At 54.3% G+C, this 13,442-nt stretch overlaps 1 protein-coding gene across 4 annotated transcripts in view; it reads left to right on the plus strand.

Annotated features, from left to right (window-relative positions):
- FGR (FGR proto-oncogene, Src family tyrosine kinase) overlaps positions 1 to 4,293 on the plus strand; it is a 17,563-nt gene extending 13,270 nt beyond the window's left edge. For all 4 annotated transcript variants that reach the window (XM_006777474.2, XM_006777475.2, XM_015557291.1 and 1 more), the window contains exons 7-13: positions 124 to 273; positions 928 to 1,083; positions 1,218 to 1,397; positions 1,897 to 1,973; positions 2,222 to 2,375; positions 3,244 to 3,375; positions 3,484 to 4,293. In XM_006777474.2, coding sequence (XP_006777537.1) covers positions 124 to 273; positions 928 to 1,083; positions 1,218 to 1,397; positions 1,897 to 1,973; positions 2,222 to 2,375; positions 3,244 to 3,375; positions 3,484 to 3,692 — 1,058 coding nt within the window. In that variant the 3' untranslated portion in view covers positions 3,693 to 4,293. The remainder of the gene's footprint in view (positions 1 to 123; positions 274 to 927; positions 1,084 to 1,217; positions 1,398 to 1,896; positions 1,974 to 2,221; positions 2,376 to 3,243; positions 3,376 to 3,483) is intronic.
- The last annotated feature ends 9,149 nt before the right edge of the window (positions 4,294 to 13,442 follow it).

Consider the following 13,442-nt stretch of genomic DNA (forward strand, 5'->3'; position numbering starts at 1 on the left):
TTGGGTCAGGGCCAAGACTGGGACTGGGTTCAAGGGATGTGGCCTTCCAACTCCAGAGTCCCCAGTCTTCTGGGCCTCTTCCTGCTTCCAGACTGGGGCAGGCCAGGTGATCCTTCCCAACAGGTGCCTACTCCCTGTCCATCCGGGATTGGGACCAGGCCAGAGGCGAGCATGTGAAGCATTACAAGATCCGAAAGCTGGACACGGGTGGCTACTACATCACGGCGAGGGCCCAGTTTGACTCGGTGCAGGAGCTGGTGCAGCACTACATGGGTGAGGCGGGCCCCTGGGGCTGCCCGTGCTGCAGATCCCTGCCCCGACCCACTGAGCCAAGGCCCAGAGGAGGGTCTCCAAAGCGGGAGTGGCAGGCCAGGACCAGAACCCAATCTAGGCTCTCGCCCAGGATACTGCTCTGGGGATTCCAGAGGAAACAGGCCTGAGGCCATTCATACCAGAGCAAGGGCACCCCCCCTAATGTCTGAGCCGGGTAGGAGGCAGAATAGACTGACGTGGAGGATGGGCTGCAGGGTTAAGGGGAAGGGGGACTCCTGCCCAGATTTCTGCTTTGGTTGATGAGGGAAAGGATGAGGGCCATGGAAGAGTGAGGGTCCCATGTCCACATCTTTGAGTGGAATCGTCAACTCCATTTCCACCAGTCAGAATCCACCTTCCCCCTGGAGCCCAGCTGGAGGCCACCTTCCATGGGAAGTCCCCAGTCCTTACAGTGGTCACCTCGCCCTCTTGATGCGCCTGCTTCTCTGGCACCAACATGTTCATCCCCTCAGTGGGCCGTGTTGCCTCCTGCCCTGGCCTGTGACCTCACCGGTGGCCTAGTCCCTGATAACTAACTGATCTTGGAGACTGAGGTGGGATGAGGAATGTGGGCCGGTCTAGCCCGACTGTGACCTCCAACACCCTCCTCCCCAGAGGTGAACGACGGACTGTGCTACCTGCTCACGGCCCCCTGCACAACCATGAGGCCGCAGACCCTGGGCCTGGCCAAGGACGCCTGGGAGATCAGCCGCAGCTCCATCACGCTCGAGCGCCGGCTGGGCACTGGCTGCTTCGGGGACGTGTGGCTGGGTATGGAGGCCCCAGGGGCCGGCTGGGCACTGGCTGCTTCGGGATGGGGACGGGTGGCTGGGTATGGAGGCCCCAGGGGCCGCCCCAGGGCTAGGGCGGGGTGCCCGTCCTGATGAGCCGAGGGCGCCCGGCAGGCACGTGGAACGGCAGCACGAAGGTGGCGGTGAAGACGCTGAAGCCCGGCACCATGTCCCCGAAGGCCTTCCTGGAGGAGGCGCAGGTCATGAAGTTGCTGCGACACGACAAGCTGGTGCAGCTGTACGCCGTGGTGTCGGAGGAGCCCATCTACATCGTGACCGAGTTCATGTGCCATGGTGAGCAGGGAGGCAGGGCGTGAGGCTGGGGGCAGGGGTTGGGGTGAAGTTAAGGTGAGTGTCTCTGGGGCAGGGACTTGGGCAGCGATCTGTGCTGGGAGGATGCACCCTGCGGAGGACCCGACAGAGGCTCAGAGAAGGGAAACCACATGGGGAGGTGTGGTCAGCTGGTGGGTGGGCTTGGGGCAAGTGAAGGTGGCATCGTGATGAGAGAGGGTCTGGGACGGAGTCTGAGTGTGGCATGTCCAGGGGTGACGTAGGAAGAGAAGAAAGATGTGGGAGAGTCAAGATATCTGTGGAGGGGGATCCAGGTGAGAATTGTGAAGGGTTGAGGTACCTGGCGGGATCTTGAATGGAGGCCCATCTAAATGAGTGAGCTGGGAGCCGGAGCTGGGGCTGTAGGAGAGGGGTTCTGGATAGGGGAGGGGCCAAGGGAGACCGGGCTGGCCTGGAGCTGGCGGTAGGTCTTTCTATTGATTTTCGGGGTTCCTCTCCCCAGGGAGCTTGCTGGAGTTCCTCAAGGACCGAGAGGGCCAGGATTTGATGCTGCCCCAGTTGGTGGACATGGCAGCCCAGGTAAACTGGGCCCGCAGCCGTCATTTCTCAAATCCCCCTCCTATTAACCCTCCACAAATCCTTGGGCCCTGAAAGCCCGGTGCCCTGAAACACAGCCTCCCCCGGCCGTGCAGCCCCACCCACTGCATCAGCTGTGCCAACCGAGGCCGGGCCCTGGCTGTCTCCGAGCCAGTGCCTTGCAAAGTTGGTTTTTCAAATGACCTGTCACATAGCCACGGTGTTCCCATCTCTCCATACCTTGGCCGCAGGTAGCCGAAGGCATGGCCTACATGGAGCGCATGAACTACATCCACCGGGACCTGAGGGCAGCCAACATTCTCGTGGGGGAGCGGCTGGTGTGCAAGATCGCTGACTTTGGGCTGGCCCGGCTCATCGAGGATGATGAGTACAACCCCCAGCAAGGTGCCTGGCCTCATCCCACCTCAGGGCCACACTTACTCAGGAACCCTCCCCCCTTCCCATCGCAATGTAGTGGAAGGGGCAACTCTGGGTTCAGATCCCAGCTCCTCCACTTATCAGCCATGTGGCCTTGGGCAAAGTACCTACTATGTGTTAGGTGCTAGAATTCTCAAGTGAAAGACAATAGGCTTCATAGCATGAACTCTGTAGCCAGAGTGCCTGGGTTGGAATCCTAACCACCTATAAACTGTGTGGTCTGCCTCCTTTTCCTTATCTGTGCAATATGGATAATAGTATGTATCTCCAGGGGATTTTGTGAGGCTTAAGTGAGTTAATGCATGTAAATCACTTAAGGCAGTACCTGGCATGTAGGAAAGGCTATATTGCAGGTCCTTAAATAATGTCCATTTGTTCACATCGTTTCTTATAACATTGATGAGAAAAAAATTAATTCCCAGGCTTAGGCCACTGTCTGTGTGGTTGGCACATTCTTCCCATGTCTGTGGGTTTTCTCCTGGCCCTCTGGTTCCCTCTCTCACCCCAAAGCTATGCATTTGAGGTGAGTGGGCATGTCTACATCATCTCTGCCTGAGTGAGTGTGCATGTGAGTGCAGCCTGCAATGGGAGGGTGTCCGCTTCAGGGTGGGGTCCCAATTTGTACCCTGAGCTGCCTTCTGCACGCCCCTTACTGGGGATCGAGCCGCAACCTGGGCATGTGCCCTTGACCAGAATCAAACCTGGGACCCTTCCGTCTGCAGTCCGACATTCTATCTGCTGAGCCAAACTGGCCAGGGCAAGACACCATTCTTTTAATCCAGCTGTTCCCAGGGATCCCCCTCACTAACTTTCCCTTTTCCTCCAATCTCTCCAGGGGCCAAGTTTCCCATCAAGTGGACAGCCCCAGAGGCGGCCCTTTATGGCAGATTCACCATCAAATCAGATGTGTGGTCCTTTGGAATCCTGCTCACTGAACTCATCAGCAAGGGCCGAGTTCCTTACCCAGGTTTGCAGGGGACGGGGAGGTGGGAGTGTGGTCAGGGGGAAGGGTTGCCTCCTTGCTGCTTCTTTGGGAGAGGCTGGGCCTCCTGACTGACGGAGCCCCATCCTCTAGGCATGAATAACCGGGAAGTGTTGGATCAGGTGGAGCATGGCTACCACATGACGTGCCCCCCAGGCTGCCCAGCATCTCTGTACGAGGTCATGTTGCAGACCTGGCGTCTGGATCCGGAGGAGAGGCCTACCTTCGAGTACCTGCAGTCCTTCCTGGAGGACTACTTCACCTCCACAGAACCCCAGTACCAGCCTGGGGATCAGACATAGCTGGTTTGGGCATCTGCCACCTCTCTGGGGGTGCCCACCAGCCCTTTTCAATCCCCAGGGCTCTGGTCCCAAAGCCCCCAGGCTTAGAGCCCTATAGAGTCCTAGCCTGTCAGAGCAAACTGTTTGCTCTGACGCCATCAAGGGCAACCCACTCATTTTAAAGATAGACAAATAGAGGCTCAGAAATGATCCCTTACCCAGTGTGGCCCAGGCAATATTTCTCCCTCCAATTTAGGACCCTAGATGCTTCTAGTCTCCCTACCTTCCCCTGCCCCCCCCCCCAAAGGAAATACTCAGACCTTGTCTAGTTATTTATAAAACTATATCTTTTCCCTCGCCTCCTACCCCTGCATTCCTACCCTGCCACCCCACCCTGGTCCAGGACCCCAGAATTCAACTCCAGGCATCTCTTGTGTCTGTAAGTTACAAAGAGAGGGAAAAACTTACCTGGATCCCTTTCCTGTGGAGTGTACCCTGTAGTCCAGGACTGGGGTCCAAGGCCCAGATTGAGGGAGAGGATTGCTGAGGGCTTACCCCCTCCCTGAGTCATGTGTGTATGTGTATTGATTTTGTAAATAAGAAAAATGACAATGTGAATCCATGAGCTATGAAGGTCCCTTCCTTTGGGAGGGAGGATGGTCAGTGGGAGGTGAGTAGGGCTGCTTTGGCTGCTGGGAAGAGGGAGGACCCTGAGAGCTAATAAGCACAGGGTACACCAAGGTGTGTCTTAGGACACCCCAAAAGTCCTATGCTCGTCCCCATTGAGTTTAGAACAAGTCCAGAGATGGCTATAGAAGACAGGCAGTTGGAGATCAAAATGTCACCTTCATTACTACCGTGGTTTTAGTTTGTGTGCCGTGGGTTTGCTAATTCTTTACTTGATCCTACAGATTTACTGTCTTCACAGGCATAGCAGCAGGGGCAGGGGGGGAGGTTCACAGTGGACCCTCTGCAGCTCCCCAAAAGAAGACAGAGGGAGGGGAGAGGGGAGGCCTGAGAGTTAGTCCAGCTCACTGGGTCTCACCTGGACAGCTCTGTGCTCTAGGGGGTTTTGGAGAGGTTTGGAGGCAGTTTTGTTTGTGATGATGACTAGGGCCTCCTGTCAGGGAGTGGGCAGGGATGGAAGGTGCTCAACAACCGGCCGTGCGCATGTGCAGTGAGGAACTGTCCACCCCCAGGTCCCCCTTTGAGGCACTCTGACAGCTGATGTGCATCTACATGGAAACAAGGGGAACCAGAAGGAAGGATTTCCACCTCCGCCATCAGGAAATTGTTGACCCCCTGACTTACTAAGAGGGTGGACGGGGCTAGAGGCTGGGAGCTAGGAATCACTGCTGTAATTGGCAAACAATTACAGAGCATTAAATTTGTGGAGGCCCTTTGCTAGGCAGGATCCCAGGAACACACACGTGAACAAGACCAGTCCTTGTCCTGGAGGAGCGTACAGTCAGGCTGGAGAGAAATAATAATAACTCATCTATTAAGCGTCTGCTGAGTGCCAGTTGTGTTTACATCCGTTTCGTCTAGTCCCGAGTCTGGTTCTATGATGAGGAAACGGAGGTCAGGGGTCACACAGCTATCCGTGACAGAGCTGGGATTGGAACCCTGCTCTTACATTAAGGCCCATGATCTTTCTACCAGACCTCACTGCCTCTGGACTTTGGGAAAGAATCATATCGGCCCCAGGTGGATGTTTGGAAGAAGCTTCTCCCTCTAGATCAGTGATGGCGAACCTATGACACGCATGTCAGAGGTGACACACGAACTCATTGTTTTGGTTGATTTTTCTTTGTTAAACAGCATTTAAATATATAAAATAAATATCAAAAATATAAGCCTTTGTTTTACTATGGTTGCAAATATCAAACAATTTCTACATGTGACACGGCACCAGAGTTAAGTTAGGGTTTTCCAAAATGCTGACACGCCGAGCTCAGAAGGTTCGCCATCACTGCTCTAGGTTTTGGTAGAAAGATTTCCTGGAAACCCAAGGTGAGTGACCTAAAGAACAGGAGGCAATGTGGCCAGTGCAGGTTGAGCGTTCCCTCAGCTCAGCCAGTGCTAGGGGATGCTGAATGGGAGCAATAGCAGGGAGAGGGGCCGAGGGGCTGCTTAGAGAGGTGATCACAGAAGTGGGAGCCCTGGCTCTGCACACTCAGACTTTCAGGTGCCAAGGCTTCCTGAGGCTTTTTCAGCCAACCAAACTCACAGGAGCCTGCTGTATAAACCAGAGTCCCAGTGTTTCCATCTGCCTTGGAGTAAGCAGATAAGAGCACGGCTCTAGAGCTGTACTGCCTGGTGTGAATCTTGCCTCCACCACTCGCTAGCTGTGTGATTCTGTGGAAGTTATTAACCTCTCCAAGCCTCAATTTCCTCATCTGTGAAATGGCGATAAAATGCTCAATACATGCTAGCTCTCTTCGTTATCCCTTTTACTAATTATTTACTGCTAGAGACCTGGTGCACGAAATTCATGCACTTTGGGGGGGTGGTTCCCTCAGCCCAGCCTGTGCCCTCTTGCATCCAGGAGCCCTCGGGGGATGTGCATATCATAGCTAGTGGTTGAGTGGCCTTAGCATATCATTAGCATATTACACTTGGATTGGTTGAATGAACTACTGGACATTTAGCATATTAGGCTTTTATTATATAGGATATGCCAGGTATCCTGCTAAGTGCATGCTGCCATTTAATCCTCACAGAACCCTATGAGGAGAAGGCTGTTGTATCTTCATTTTATTAATAGGGAAACTGAGGCACAGTGAAGTAAATGGGTTACAGGACATAACTGGCAGAGCAGGGGTTTGGACCAGATCCTCTGACTTCAGAATCAGTGCTCTTGGTCTCTACAGCAGTGGTTCTCAACCTTCCTAATGCCGCGACCCTTTCATACAGTTCCTCATGTGGTGGTGACCCCCCAACCATAACATTATTTTCGTGGCTACTTCATAACTGTAATGTTGCTACTGTTATGAATCGTCATGTAAATATCTGATATGCAGGATGTATTTTCATTGTTACAAATTGAACATAATTAAAGCATAGTGATTAATCACAAAAACAATATGTAATTATATATTCAATATGTTTTCCGATGGTCTTAGGCGACCCCTAAGGGTCGTTTGACCCCCAAAGGGGCTGTGACCCACAGGTTGAGAACCGCTGCTCTATAGTCTTTTCCTGGGATCAAAATATTTTTGTCTAACTGATGGAGCTCTCTGCCTGGTACCTGGACGCCCATTGGGTTTAAATGAAGGCCCAGCGGGGCAGGGAACCACGTGGAGTTCACCAGGCCCTCGCTGCTCAGCAGAGACCAGAGCCTCCTGAGCCTGGAATCCGTGTATCTATTGGTTCCCTGTCCCTCCCTCTGGTGCAGCTGAATAAATTCTCCCTTGCACCCCCTTTTCTGTGCATCCTTCTGTTCCCTTCAGATAGAGCACAATGCAATTGATTAGGCCTCTGTTTTCTCAATTTCAATCACATCCTCGCCCTGCCTCCCTGAGATTACAGGCGGGTGGGTCACCTTGATTGCAGTTTCCACTGTTCACAAAACCCTTCAGTCGTTTACAAAACCATCTCTCGCCTCATTCACTCCCCCACCTGGCTCTTCTCCTCCTGAAGCGTGGATTTTACTGGCTTAAGACTCAGAGGGCAATTTTATTTCCAAGTTCATGGTGGGGGAGAAGGGCACATAATTGACTAATGCTGGTGTTTCACATGCATCATCTAATATGATCCTCCCGAGGCCGAGCAGAAGTGTGATTCTTCCTGTTTTGTAAGAGAGGAAACAAAGGCTCTGAGAGGCTAAGACACCTGCCCAAGGTCAGACAGCTGGATGGTAGGGGCAGGATTTGAACCCTGCATCCCACTGTCACATTCCTTCATCTGACGGAGCAGCATGGGAAAGTACAGTACTAACCCAGAGTCAGGCCCAGGAGGGCACGGTGCAGATAGAGGTCTGGGGTAGCCCCACATATGCTGAGGATTGTATTTGTAAAAGAACCAAGTCATTTATTAATTTTGCACACACTTACTGATATCTCCTGGAGGCTGGTCCTGCCCAGGCGGCAGAACAGCAAACAGTTACCACACTTAGGGGCAAGGCCAGTCTGGAGGCCAAGGGAGACTTTTGGGAGGATGCAAAGAAAAGTGCCTGATGAAGCAGCCGGAGGGTGAGATCATCTCCCGCTGAGGGAAAAGCACATGCGAAGGCCCAGAGATATGGTAGAACAAGGCAAGTCAGGAGAGTGCAACTAATTCCGAATGGGAGGCGGAGGGTGCAGATGGAGCACGGAAGAAGGTCGGAAGGTCAGAGGCAAGAGGTGGTAGGGTTGAGCCCTGGCCAGGTGGGTCAGTTGGTTGGAGCATCCTCCCATACATCAAAAGGTTGAAGGTTCAAGATTCCCGGTCAGGGCACATGTCTAGGTTGTGGGTTTAATCCCCAGTTGGGGCGCATGCAGGAGGCAGCCGATGGGTTTTTCTCTCTCACATCTGTTTTTCTTTCTCTCCCTTCCTCTCTGTAAAAGTCAACAAAAACATATCCTCAAGTGAGGCTTTTATTTTTTTTTAAGCTGGAGAGTTGGAAAGCCAAGGGGTATGGCCCCTGAGTTGTGGAGAAAAGTCAGAGAGAAATCTATGGGCCTAGGACCTACTGGGGAATGAGTCTATCTTGGATCCCACTGTTCTCGTACTGAGCTGGGTGGACCCCCTATCTACTTCAGTTCTCTCCCAGGTACAGTGTCAAAGCCTCTCTTACACACACACACACACACACACACACACACACACACACACACACACACACACGATGGTCTTGCAGAGGTGTCCATAGGCCCTCTAGTGGTCACTCTGAGCACTATATTTAAAACTGCAGAAACTTTCCTCTGGGATAGGACTAGGTCCCTTCAGAACCTCCCCACCCCATCGGATGGGAGATACAGCGCAGTGCCTGCTTAGGGCTCACAGTAATGGTGATGAGGGCGAAGGGGACAGGCACAGGCAGAAAAAGTGGGAGAACAGGGAAGGGTACTAACTTCGTTGGTCATGGGGAAGCCTGGAAGGCTTCTTGATGGAGATGTTGTTCACCAGAGACTTGCAAAAGGAGAAAAAGTTTCCTTGATAAAGAAACAAAAGCCCAGCTGGCATGGTTCAGTGGTTGAGCATTGACCAGTGAACCAGGAAGTCACGGTTCGGTTCGATTCCCAGTCAGGGGTCAGGGGTCAGGGCATATGCCCAGGTTGCAGGCTTGATCCCCAGTGTGGGGCATGCAGGAGGCAGCTGATCAATGATTCTCTCTCATCATTGATGTTTCTATCTCTCTCTCCCACTCCCTTCCTCTCTGTAATCAATCAAAATATATTTTAAAAAAGAAACAAAAGAAGGGCATTTCAGACTTCACTGGGACATACAGGATGTTACAATTAGGTAGGCGTGCCTGGGGTGAAAATTTTGAGGGGGGTTAGTGGCTAGAGATGGAGATGGCGAGGTAGGCATGGGTCTTGTCTGCCATGCATGCAGGCCAGGCTTCTAGGTTTGGGGCCAAGGGAAGCACTGAAGGGTTTTGAGCAGGGGAGTAACAAATCACATTCACTTTCCAGAAGGAAACCGAGGGGAAGAAGTGGGAGAGGGACACCTCTCTCGGACACAAAGAGCCGTACCAGGTCACACTCAGGACACATAACTTTGAGCAGGCCTGTGAACCAGGCACATCCTGACACCTATAGACATGTCACTGGGATCCCAGGCTGAGCACCCACAGATAAACAAATGCGCTGATTGCACTCAGACACATAGCTCAGGTTCAGAGCCGAAAGGAAATCAAGGAGCTGGTGAGAACCACGCACACCCGATGGACACAGGATTCTCTCTCTCTCTCTCTCTCTCTCTCTCTCTCTCTCTCTCTCTCTCTCCCCCCAAACACACACACACACACACACACACACACACACACACACACAGGCCCTATCCTACCCCCCTGTTTCCCCCAGGGTCCCTCACCACCTCCAGGCAGGAACAAAGCTGACCCTTGCCCTCTGGCCCCTGGCCTCTCCTCCCACACCCCCTGCCCAGAGGGAGGAGCTGTTTGAAGTCTGGGCTGCAGCTGGGGTTTCCTGTTGCCTGGAGGAATGTGGGAGGACTTGTAGGGAGGGGGGAGTGGAGAGGGGCCGGCACAGGAGGAGGGGTAATGGGGGCCTGGGGGCCTTAGTTCTCATTGTACCACAATGAGGAGGGGCTTTCTGCTCCCATGGTCTCTTGGGCCCCAGCCCTGAGCTGTTCTCATCCAGAGGAGGGGAAAACCAAGGCCATAATGGCTCCAGGCCAATGGGCCTCTTGTTCCTGGATCTGTCTGTAGTTCAGTGTCTTAGGATAGGTCCTCAACCTCTCTTGGCCTCAGTTTCCCCTTCTGTAGACTGGGATGAGTCCCGCTCTAACCATCCACACCTTTCCCGAGAGAGCTCCAGCGGGTGGGCCAGCCCCAGAGCTTCTGTAGTCACGGAGGGCAGTGCCCATCTCTACCCAAGGCTCACTCCATTTTGCTCTTTCCGTGAGCCCCAGGGGCCTGGCCCCAGCCTGCTGCCACTTCTCAATTATTGTCACCATTTCCTATCACTCAATTGCCCCACGACATGCCCTTGCCAGTTTCCACAGTGCTTTTGCATCCGCGTCCGCATGCTCCATACGTCTTTTACAAGCACTGCCTGTAACTCAGGGAAGGGCTTACTCTTCTACTGTATACACATGGAATGGAGGCTCTGAGAGGGTAAGGACACAAGAGTAAAAGCAGTCAGAACCAGGTCTATCTGGCTCCTCGTCCACACGGCCTCCAAACCCTGAGACCCCACAACTTCTTTTTTATCTCTAGCCTCTCACCTCTATGTCCTAGGATCTAGCGCTTCTGCTTACATTGAAACAAAAGTGACTGCAATCAGCTGAGCCCAGAAAGGGACGATGGAGGCTCTTCCAGAACCTGGGTCCCCTCCTTCAGGTCTGCTTTCTTAGGGAGCTAACCACTCTTCTGCTCAGCCTTTGGTGGCACCCACACTATTAAGAACTGGGTAGCGAACCCTAACCCTTTTAGACTATGGCTGCCAAAGCAGATATGCAGATTAGACGCTAGGTGGCAGCAGCAGCCCATAGTAAGACTCAGCTTGCGTTTGTTTGGGGAGAGCCCCCCCAACACAATTTGGAGAGGCTCCAAGAGAAAGACCAGCCCCCAAATAACTGCGAAACCCTGAAATGCTTTATTTTCAACGATGCCCAACACCTTGGTGTTTAAATACACACTCTGTCTTTGGGGAGGGGACAACTGAGGCAGCCTGGGTTGGGAGGGGGAATACTTGCAAACTCCTACCTAACTTCTATTCCTTCCATGGAGTCATGGATCCTACTAATCTTGCCCTCTTAAACCTCATCACTTAACCTCTCCCTTCCCAAACTCTTCTTCATCCCCCCCCCCCCCGGGGGGGCTCCCTAGTTCCCAGAAGCCATCCTGTATTACCCTATCCAGTTCCTTCCCAAAACTTGGTTCAGACTGGGTGGGCCAGAGCCTCATAGGCAAGGATGTGAGGGAAGCTAAAAGAAAGGGGAAACTGGGCTCCTCCTGCCCTCCCCAATGTTAAAGTCTCTCCAGAGGGGGACCAGCTAGAGCAAGATGCCTGCAAGGAGAAGCTACTCCCACCTCTCCAGCTGGCCGTACCAGATCAATAGGTGGACCATTCAGAGTCCTAGACTTCTCCCACCGCTGCTGCTCCTTTCACGAAAAGGGCCAATAAAGAGCGCCCCTCAGATCCCTTCTTCTGCCCTCTGGAGATTCCAGACTATCCTAGAAGAGGGGAAGAGATGGAGGCATGGGAAGGTGGTGACAGGAAGCTGCGTTTGGCAAAATGTCACCCCCTGCCTTTGTCACACTCTGGCCATCACCCTGCATCACCCCACAGGGCCAAAGGCGAAGCCAGAAACAGGTGTGCTAAGAACAAAGGCAGGGCTGAAGGCACTTCAGACACGGAGCAGGACAGGCCAAGCTAACATACATGGGCAAAGGAAGGCCAGACACAGATGAGGTGGGACTAGCTCAGGACCAGTCAGAGCCGGTGTCGGTAGACACCGAGGATAGGACGGTGGCCATACATTATTCATCTCGTGTCCTCTGTGAGCCACACACAGACACTGGGAGAGAAGATCAGACAGAGGCCTGGGGAGTCACAACTCCCTGCATGGCTCAGAGGTTAATTGGAAGGCCTGGGCACAATGGTGTGCCCTCATTTTTGGAAATGCTAACTACCATTTCACCAGGTCTTTGCCAGATTCTGGAGCCCTGTGGTGTCCAGTAAATGGCAGCAGCAGCAGTTCTCCTGCTCGGGCTGTCCAGTCACCTCCCCTTGGTAAGCAGGCCCTGGCAGTGCACATTCCTCCCATCTGTGGGGATGGGCCAGGCAGGGGGCCCGGAGCTAGGAGCTGGGAGCTGGATAACAGATGTGACCTGAAGAGGAGGTAGGTGAAAGTGCTGAGCCCAGCCCCCTGGCCGCAGCAGGAGCTTTGAACTGTTGGATTCGAATCTTACTTCCCGACACAATGAAAACGCTCAGTCGAATTCAGGAAGGGTATGCGTGTGCACGAGTGTGTGTGTGTGTGTGTGTGTGTGTGTGATCCAGGACTTTTGTGCCCTTGCCGCCCTTGGACTTCTAGGAAAACAGGGGTTGGGGGAGGGGGACGCTAAACCCAGAGCTCAGCTTGAGCCGGGGCCCTGAGAGAGGAGGAGACGCTAGCGGGGCTGAGTTTTCTGGAGCACCCCTCCCACGTAAGCTCTTGCTCTTTACTCGGTGAGACACCGTTTCAGAAAAGGAGAACGTCCCCAAATTCAGGGAGCCTGTCCACCCCCCTCGCCCCTTCCTCTCCCATTTAATTGGGACTCCCCAGAAAGTCTCCGGTCTTTTGGCTAATCCCTTGATTCCCTATTCGACTCTCATTCCATTCTCAGACCCCGCCCCTTCCCTCCCACCCACAGCCTCCCTCAAGCCAAAGCACCCCGCCGGGGACAAGGAACTTGGTAAACGTTCCCAACCCTTGGGGAAAACCAGCACCCCTTGGAAACGAGGGCACGCCGCCGCCGGAGGGATCCGGGTGCAGGCGTCCAGAGGGCTCCCAGCCGCGCCGTCGGAGCAGCCCGCGCGGCCCCGCCCGCTGGGCGCACGGAGCGGCCAGGGCGGGGACTACAAATCCCGGCGTGCTGTGCGCGCGTCCCCCCCTGGGGTTCCGGATGGTGAGCGGCGAAGGTAAGGCGAGCTCGCAGAGGCAGCGGCGGCGGCGGCGGAGACGGAGAGAGGCAGGCAGGCAGGGCGAGGGCGAGAGACGGAGGGAGGGAGTGAGCGAGGCAGACCAGACAGACAGACAGGCGGGCGGGCGGGCAGAGCGAGCCACCCGCCAGGCTGCGCTCAGCCCCGCTCGCAGCGGAGAGAGCAGAAGGCAGGAGGAGGGAGGGGAGGCGAGGGAGGGAGGGAGAGGGAATCCAGCTACCACCACCCAAAGCCAGCGTCTGCTTTCTGTCCTCATTTCCTTTTCCCACCCAGCTCTGAGAGCAGAGAAAGGCAGAGAGCGAGAGAGACAGAGACAGTCAGGGAGACAGACAGACAGAGAGCACGGGAGGGAGGAGGGCGGAGGAGGAGCAGGAGGAGGACTACGCGGGGCGCGTTCTCTCCCAGGTTTGCAATTGGGGGGTGGGGGCGGGGGTGTCCAGGACTGTGAGAGTGTGTG

This window comes from Myotis davidii, unplaced genomic scaffold (assembly GCF_000327345.1).
Source record: "Myotis davidii unplaced genomic scaffold, ASM32734v1 scaffold149, whole genome shotgun sequence".
In the NCBI taxonomy this organism is placed as follows: domain Eukaryota; kingdom Metazoa; phylum Chordata; class Mammalia; order Chiroptera; family Vespertilionidae; genus Myotis; species Myotis davidii.